Here is an 8,772-nt window from a genome sequence, read left to right as displayed (position 1 = left end):
GGGGGGGGGGGGGGGCGTTGCCATCTTTATGGGTGGCGTGTCAGGGCTTCGACTGACGTTCGCTGTTGGAAGTCGGAGACTCGGTGCTGCTTATCACTAGCACCTGTGATAGGCCCTAATGATGACATGCGTTGGACTCCATCGGTTGTGGGTTATCTTTGTACGTCGGTGGGCTGCTTAAGGTTAGTCGTGTGGGGGTTGTCATGTTTAGATTTTCGCTGATTTTACTTTAATGGACTGTACAACTGAGGATCTATGCAAGGTTTCTATTTCTTTAATAAACTGACAAACTGAGTCAATTCCGTTTTCTATCTTAGTTAATTAACCTTTATTTTTCTATCTTAAATAATTAATTTTTTTTTTCGAGACTCAGCTACATATGCATATGCTCATATACACGAGCGCAAACTCAACCTTATGAATACACGCACGCATATCGTACCCCTATGAACACCTTTGAAGAACTTAGTTGAACTAGCAAATCTCGAGATCGACGAAGTATTCAATTCCATTTTTCTATCTTAATTAATTAACTTTGTTTTTACGAGACTCAGTTACAGACGCAGATAACCCTGGGCATAGTTGACCGAAGACCAAAGACCGAGACCGGAGTGACCGAGACTGAAGTTTTCGGTCACTAGTTCGGTCTGAGTCCATACTACCCGAACTTTTTACTGTTAGTTCGATTATATGGCTCGGATAACCGAACTAACCAAATATTTGGATTTTGTTGACCTAATATGTACTTTAGACTATTATTAGTAATATATAATATTTATTCTAGTGGGTTTATATCAACCATGACTGTTATCACTTAGTTTAGTCTATATTTTGTATTGCTATTTTTGCTTTAAAATAGATAAAATATTGCTAAAATTTGCTATAAATTATAATATTTAGTAGTTGTTTTGTCTAGTCCGGTTAGTTCAGTAATGATCGAGACCAAACCAAACTAATCGAGACCGAATTTGTTCGGTCCTGAGTCCTGAAACTAACCGATCGGTCTATGTTTTTAGATGACCGAACTTTCCAAAAGACCGAAGAACCAATCGGTTCGGTTCGGTCAGACCGAACGCCCAGAGTTAGATACAGATGCTCATATACACGAGCGCATACGCACCCCTATGAACGCACGTACGCACACTCTATCTCTATGAGCATCTTCAAAGAACCGAGTTAGACCGGCAAATCTCGAGATTAACGAAGTCACCAAAAACATCTCCGCTATCAACAGATACATCACATACCATTAAAAATAATAGCGCTATTAAATTCTAAAATAAATCGAGAAAAATACGAACATCCCTATCAAAGTCGGGAACTTAAACTTAAAGCCGGTGAGCAGGTTGCACCACATGAACTCAGCCAGCTGAGCCTCAGTTTGCTTATCATAAATTAATTGAAAGCAGAATCCTGCTATTGCCTTTAAAAAAGAAATATTTGAGCAATTTTTACTAGAGTTCAAATTCCCATCACTGAGAAACGTCTTCATTTCAATCGCGGATGTACCGAAACTCCATCATCCCAACACACGGATGGAAACAAGATTTCAGAGGCCACCGCGTCTCACTGCTCTGCAAATTTGCGCGCGCGTGTGGCTGTGGCTCCTGGGCGCTCCTGAGCGGTGAGTCCAATCTCTCCTCCAAACATCGATTCCGTGAAATTCTAGGAGGCTTGTTCCCCTAATCAAACTTGAATTTATTCTGGTGCTTGGTGCAATGAGAGTCCCGATCGAATTAGGCGTGGAAGCATTCGATTGGTCATCTCTTGCCCCAAACGGCCAAATCTACTTGCATTGGTTCGCGGGATGGGCAGATTCACCATGCGATTTTTAGGGGCCCAATAGCTCTTTTCTGATCCAAATTTAAGTGTGCGGTTAAATTAGTGGATCTGCCATGCATGTATATGTAGATGTAGGGCGCCTAACACCTGGACCTCATGATGCATGCGTAAAAGAATTTCAGACTAGGAAGTGGATCATATGCTGCTGGTGCTGGGGGCGTGTAGGTCCCGGCCACGATTCAGCTTTCTTCCACTTCCAATCCTGGAGAGACCACTAGCGATAGAAACACTACTTGATGCCTGCTGGTGGGAAGCATCATCTATCACTGGGATTATGTTTCTCTGCCCTTTGCTTTTTGCAAACGACAATGGCTATTCCTTTTTCATATCTACTTCAACAAAAAAGGGAACATTTGTTATGGTAGCATGCTGAGATACCATCCTGTCTTGCCTATATACGCAATCATGAATCACATCTTCAAGTGTGCATATCTGTCCTTTCTTCCCTGCATGTACATGATGACATGGTTTGCTCTGTAACATCACTATTATTTTTTCTTTCTACTCTAGCATAGCAAGCTAAGAATTGAATTTATGTTGTTGCCTGCTGTTACTGAAAATCAATCAGTTAAATCCAACTTGGTTTACAATTTAGTCAGGAAAAGACAAGTAGCCACCTATTGCATCTTTCTAGCTGAAGACTCCAGTTCGATCCCCACCAACCGCAGCTTTAGTGGGATGTGTTTTTGTGGATTGTTTCTGCTGATTTTCTGGGGGGTGATACCTGGGTAGTTAGCCTTTATGCTGACTTTAGTAACCAATTGTCCCCAGTCTTGATAAAAGGGAAGAAAAATGTAGTCAGTCCATTTTCGTTCAGTGTGATGACTTTAGAACTAAATCTAGGTTAACCTACACATATCAGTTCAGCAGTAGAGCTATTGAAGCAAACAAAATGGAAATGCGATCTGAATTAACTGAAATACTTTCATTGATGATAGTTTAGTGTACACAACCAAACCAAACCAAACCAACACACACATGCTCACACACTCACCATGTTCTAAACTTTGCTTGAAAAACAATATGTTGATTGTCACCCATAACTGACAGTATACACATAATAACAAGAATATACACAAGGGACATGATGAAATTCACATGACCCCACAGTGAGCCGCATGCTACCGTGCTTTTGGCCCCAAGAACATCCCTAACCATGCAAAGCCATTAACTGTGAATCTGCTGAAAGGTATTATATCCATCGCATGGCTCAGGATAATGTCACATAACAACTTCCGCTGATGTCTTTAAGAATGACTTCTGCTGCACTTGGACTCTGAAGTGAACTACCCAAATTCTCAAGCACATGTTCTTTCTGTGGCCCTCCATGTTCAAATTACTGGATTTTGCCACACAAACATGCTGTTGTCAGTATGCCGACTTCTATTTACAGGTTATGACTCTAGTTGTTGTACTACCAAATCTACAGATGGTGTTAGGGAGACTCCATTACTGACTACGAGACTGAAGCTTCAAATCCACAAATCGTAAACTAATTCTTCCAGAAGCTCATCCAGTATGCAGTCCCATATTACTACAGTGACCTCTCCACTTTCTGATCGAAGATCCATCCAACTGCCACCTTCAAGATCCACATTAACTAGCTGGTCTAATGTGCTTGGAAATTGATAACGGAGATGTCGCTCGACATGCTTATTGATTTCTGAGATAAGGTTTTGTCCCGCTGGAGGTGCCCTTATGTTGTGTCTGAGAGAAGATAAGCATGGAGGGCTTCTAAAGTATATATCCTGGATTTCTGTCACAGCTTCACAAATGCAGTCAAATAAAAGCTTCATATCATCGATTTGATTGCCTTGATGTAGTTCTTCGAACAAGCAAGGGCTGATTAATTCATCTTCTAGATACCATACCTCTAAGTTCTGGTTTTTGCACAGTTCTGAAAGCTCTAGTAATTCCTTTATGTAACCTAACCTGAGATCCTTGTCCTCCCAGAAAATCCCTTGGTCTGAACCATCCCCTGTGGTGTATTGCGTCCTGAAGATATCTGTATGCCACTCACCTGTAGATCATTGGAGGACCAAAATAAATCATTTAAATTTTCTGAACATCCATTTTCTCAATGTTAATGGAAATTGCAAGTTTGATTTTGAGTGAATTCATGAGTTTACATTGTATCATGTTTTCAGTGTCAGTACTGTCGACATCTTCATGGAAGAACACATCAAGAACAGAGACAGGACTCGGCTGCTCTTGCTTTTCGTGGTTTCCATCAGGAGAAAATTGTGATATCTGTTCAATCGGTGCACTTGGCCGGGGAGTTGTGGGCTCTTGGCATTCTAGTTTTTCAAAGTCGTTCTCAGGGGAGCTTGGAAACGTTCCGACATGCCCTTGTCCTGGTTCTGCTTCTTCCACCATATCCTTTAATGTAAAGTACACAAAACCATCAAAATTAAAAGCTATGGAAACAAGATGGAACGACACTGAATACTGGCTGAAACATACTTGCGATGGTTTATATGTGCATTGCTTTGCTGGGGTGCACCATGCATTTCTATTTCTTTCCATGCAATCCAGCTTGTCAATTTCTTCAGTGCACAGAGTGTCAAGTTCAGCACCTGCAAATATTTTACCATATTTTTTAAAAAAACAACCATGTGTGCTGTTGAACCATTTTGCTGACTATGGAAGTTTAAACTTACCTTCTTGTGTTGTTTCTTGACTTTCTTCTTTGACGCAACACCTTTCCTGAACAGCCTGCTCATGTAGTGCTTCACTAGGATCACACACAACACTCTCTGAAAATTCTCCTGACTGGCTTTCTTCTTTTAAAAATTCTTCTCTCTTTGACTTGTATATGGCATGAATGCTTGCCTCTTCAGGTGAAAGGTAAATGCAGTCTTTTGCCCTAGGGCTACTTCTAGGTGATGATGTGCTGGACTGAGGGAGGGAGAGCATCCTCACCAAGGACCTTGAGATCTGGAGTGTTGGGTGCTTGGTTGTTTGTATTTTGTCCTTCAGAATCTCTGTTAGATGTTTCTTGGCCTCGTCATAGAAGACAGATTCATCCTTTGATGTTGTGATTATGCTACTGTTATTAATTTTGGTTGGCCCATCATTCCTTTTCTTTTGCCTACCGCTATTTGATGATCTAAAATCCTTTATGACTGTAGCTGAGGATTTCCCTTCTGAGGACCGTTCAGCGAGCTGTCTGGTATCTTTTATTATCGTGAAAGCTGAGCTTTTGAAACAATGTTGATCTTTTTGGAGGTTATCTTCAGACACTGAGGGTCTTCCTTTTGTAGCTTCACTAGTCACGATTCTGAATCTCCTTCTGACTTCCTTAATTGAAAACTTTGAGCCTTCAGTTGCACCTAATTTTGGAGCTTGAGTTGAACTAACAGCTACAGCATGGTCAATCTCTCTTCTTGGATTTGGCTTCAGTATAACTATTTTGTTAACTGGCTGAGAACTACTGGTTCCTTCTGCAGTCTGCCTCCTGTTCGATCTTTCCTTCTTCCAGAAAAAGATATGCCTACTCTCTTTACCATGTGTCCTGGTGGCCAACTCATGCTGATTCAGACTCTTTGTATCTTTGTTGGAGTCTGTATTATCTGCCATTTTTGTGGGCTCTTGCCTGGTCCCTATCAGTCTGTTTTGGTGCCTTTGGACGCTCTCCAAAATATGTGAATTTGGCTTCTGAAGTATCTTCAAGAAAAGTTCAGTGTCTGAGCTTAGCATCTCCAGTGCATCTCTGAATTTTTTGGGTTGAGTTTCACTGCTGCTACATAGATGTTTGCCATCAGCAGTATCCTTTTCATCACCCTGTGGAGTGTGGTCATAAGCAACTGTGCAAGGAGGATTATCTAACTCAGCAATCTTTGTTTGGATTAGGACCTTCAGCTCCGTACATAGCTTATTCTTGCAATTTTTATGAGTCTGATCATCATGCTCCCTATGAATTTGTCCTAAGAAATCTGCCAAGGCAAATTCAAGTTCATTTCCTTCTGCTTCTTTCATGCAGTTGGAACTAGTGGGATCCAAAGATCCAGATGGAGCAGCCGTGGTGATACTTCTGCTGTGATTTTGGTCTCCCTTTGCTTTGCTGTTCTGGGTTGAACTTTTGTCCAGGCAGGCACCATGTCCCAGGTCAGCTAATATTCTCTGAACCTCATCATTTGGAATCTTCAGCTGTTTTACCTCTCCTAGCTCGTCCTCCATAAGTCTTTTTACTGTTGTTGGTTTGCTCGAACTGGATTCCTCCATGTTCTGAGAAACGTAAGAGCATAGGATATGCAATTTTTTTCAGAATATAAGCTGTAACATGTGCAGCATAGAAATTGCAAAAATGACATAAGGGATACATTTATATCAAATGTTACATAGAATAGAAACTTGATGGAAACTAAATCAGTTCCAATTTGATGCTTTAACATGCTAATATAGATGCAAAGTATGTCTGATGTTCATACACATTGGCCATTGGGTATCCCCTAAGCCCTTCTATTGTTAAATAGAAACGTATCTGTGGGAGATATTAAAGTACATGTATGCCTGAAGGAGCACTATCAATGCCAGGTGGAAATTTCTTATGCAAACAACTGCATAGTCAAGAAATGGCTATGCTCACTGGAGTACTGGACACATTGCTGCATCTTTGCAGCGTAAACAAAATCATTAAGCAGACTGCTGTAGTGATCAGCCATCATGTGACTAAACTTTTTTTACTCTGGAGAACACGAACACAATAACCATCGTGTTATTATTATAGATCTGCATATACGAAGAGAACTTACATCGTCGTATTCATCTATTTCGTCCAAGTCCATGGAATTCTTTCTTGAGTGGCCCCTTCCTGCAATCATGCTGGGTGCATCAGTAGCATTACAAACTCCAGTAACCAAGATTGTAAATCTGATGTTTTCCTCAGATGTCTTTTTTTTTGAAGGAAAAAATCCTCACATGTCTTAATATTTTCCAGGGGGTGGGGACAGGTGGCACTAGAGTCTAGTTTAGGAGAATATTTCTGGTGAAATCACAAAAAGCCAGAGCCCAAGGGAGAATGCTATATATTAAGATCATATCGCCATACTTTACTGACACAATTTCACCAAGCTACTTATATCATAATAAAGCAATCCCTGTCTCTTATTGCTTTGATCAACAATATCAGAATTCCATATATTATCGGGTAAATTGACAACAGTGAAACAACCATTTAAGTGTGAGAGAGAGAATTACCAGGAAAGCCACTGAAAGTGTGCCTTCTGCTGCTCCCTTGCTTCCTATCCAACAGGAGCTTATTGGCGTCATGGCGGGAATAGAACATGTGGATGAGGCCTGCCATGCAGCCTATGCTGTTGTCCTGGCGTCTTATAAGCCGCTTCTGTCTTCTCTTCCCCATTTTGGTGTTCCTTACCTATAATTATTTTTCCCAGTACTCTGCACTTGTAATTTGATCTCTTATGCTGTCCTCATTGCTTAGTTCATCGAGCCAATTGATCTTTTCTGTAGGAAGTGGGTGTGGTCCCTGTGAGATTTGCAGCCAGCTGATGAAGCGAGCAAACAGTAAAAGCAGCCGTTTTTTTTTTGGGTATGAACTGTTGATTAACACAAATTAAGGTATGAAATCATGTAGTAATATGCTAAAAAATAATGCAGTATTTTGAGAAGGGAAACAAATCATGTAGTATTTTCAGGACGACCTACGTAGTATGAAAAATACATACAGCTCAATTTCTGTGCTATTGGAATCAGTAATTGATATGGGCGCAAGTGGTGGGTACTGGGTAGGTAGAAATGAAGAAGGAAACCCAACAGCTAAGAGGCTAAGAGTTAGTGATGCAAAATGGAAGCAGTGACCTACACTACACCTACCTGGTAAGTGAGAGAGCAGAGCTGCACGTACGTACAGGGAGCGGAGCTTCAATCAACGGCCGTGGATTTCAGTTGAGCCGGGAGAAGCCTCGCCTCAGAAGAGGATGGCAGGACGACCAAGCATGGGAAGTCGTCGTGGTGGCCTGGCGAGGGAGCGACAGCGGCGGCGGCGACAACGACGACGACGATGGAGGGAGGAAGGAATCAGAAGAGCCAAGGTAGCAAGCAAGCAGTCTGTGTCGTCGGTGAGTACCCAGTGCGTGCTGCCGCTACCTTTGGGTCTGCTGCTTTTCCATTTCTGCTTCTACCTGACGTACGTGTCAATCTTTCTCCCCGGCCTTGTGATTTTTGAAGGAAGAAGGAAAGGAGAAAGGAGAAAGGAGAAAGGACAATGCAGGGGCAGCTATCACCAAGCTATATATGGCACTCTGGAGGCGCGGAGTATGGGCGGCCCGAGGAGAGGAGGAGAGGGCCAGGAGGAGGATCGGAGCACATGCCATGCACTGATGCACAAGCAAAGCGCACGCTACCCTAGCTTAACTTTTTCCCCACCTCCACCTGCAGCGAAAAGTGGGAGGCCGGCCGGCCGATATGATCCATCCAGCTTCCAGCCTTGGTAATTGCCTGCCCGCCAATAATAAGCCTGTGGTAGCAGTAGCAGTAGTCAAGTTACGGATTGGATACGATGCTGCTACCTGGTGCTTGCATGCCCGTCTACTATCCACATACGTCTCTCTCTGTACCAAACCTAGTGGCTCTGGATTCTTGTGTGTTGCCAGCAGGAGCAACGTGCACAAACAAGGGCCAAAATGAATTAAAGACAGGTCCAATTTCCATTTTTTCCTTTTGGTGTCGAATGCATGCCACTGCCATGCTAGATTCCACATTCCAGTGCACACGGATAGATACACCACCCAGCAGCAAAGCGATCACTCATTCCAGTAGTGCCGTGTGAAGCGAGGTCACAAACAACTCGCACCTCTCCTTTGCCTGCTCTGCAATCCACTCCACTCCACTGCACTGCACTCCTGATTACTTGATCAGTAGTAGTACCAGAGAACAGAGATATATGCAATGCAACGTGACTCTCTCCCT

The 8,772-nt window shown here is 42.4% G+C and overlaps 1 protein-coding gene across 3 annotated transcripts; it reads right to left on the bottom strand.

The window, feature by feature from the left end:
- Window positions 1-2,748: 2,748 nt before the first annotated feature.
- On the bottom strand, window positions 2,749-7,827 carry LOC136450899 (uncharacterized). Of its 3 annotated transcripts, none has more exons than XM_066451587.1 (7): window positions 7,771-7,827; window positions 7,042-7,330; window positions 6,597-6,655; window positions 4,503-6,069; window positions 4,306-4,418; window positions 3,972-4,221; window positions 2,749-3,862 (listed from the first exon to the last, which is right to left on the bottom strand). In XM_066451587.1, the coding sequence occupies exons 2-7, from the start codon at window positions 7,202-7,204 to the stop codon at window positions 3,315-3,317; spliced, it is 2,700 nt and encodes an 899-aa protein (XP_066307684.1). In that variant the 5' UTR covers window positions 7,205-7,330; window positions 7,771-7,827; the 3' UTR covers window positions 2,749-3,314. The 3 variants fall into 3 exon arrangements, with proteins under 3 accessions (XP_066307684.1, XP_066307665.1, XP_066307674.1); XM_066451568.1 differs by having other exon boundaries at window positions 7,678-7,816; XM_066451577.1 differs by having other exon boundaries at window positions 7,042-7,308; window positions 7,678-7,813.
- Window positions 7,828-8,772: the final 945 nt, after the last annotated feature.

Source organism: Miscanthus floridulus, chromosome 1, assembly GCF_019320115.1.
Source record: "Miscanthus floridulus cultivar M001 chromosome 1, ASM1932011v1, whole genome shotgun sequence".
NCBI lineage: Eukaryota > Viridiplantae > Streptophyta > Magnoliopsida > Poales > Poaceae > Miscanthus > Miscanthus floridulus.
This window is presented reverse-complemented; position numbering and strand designations above follow the sequence as displayed.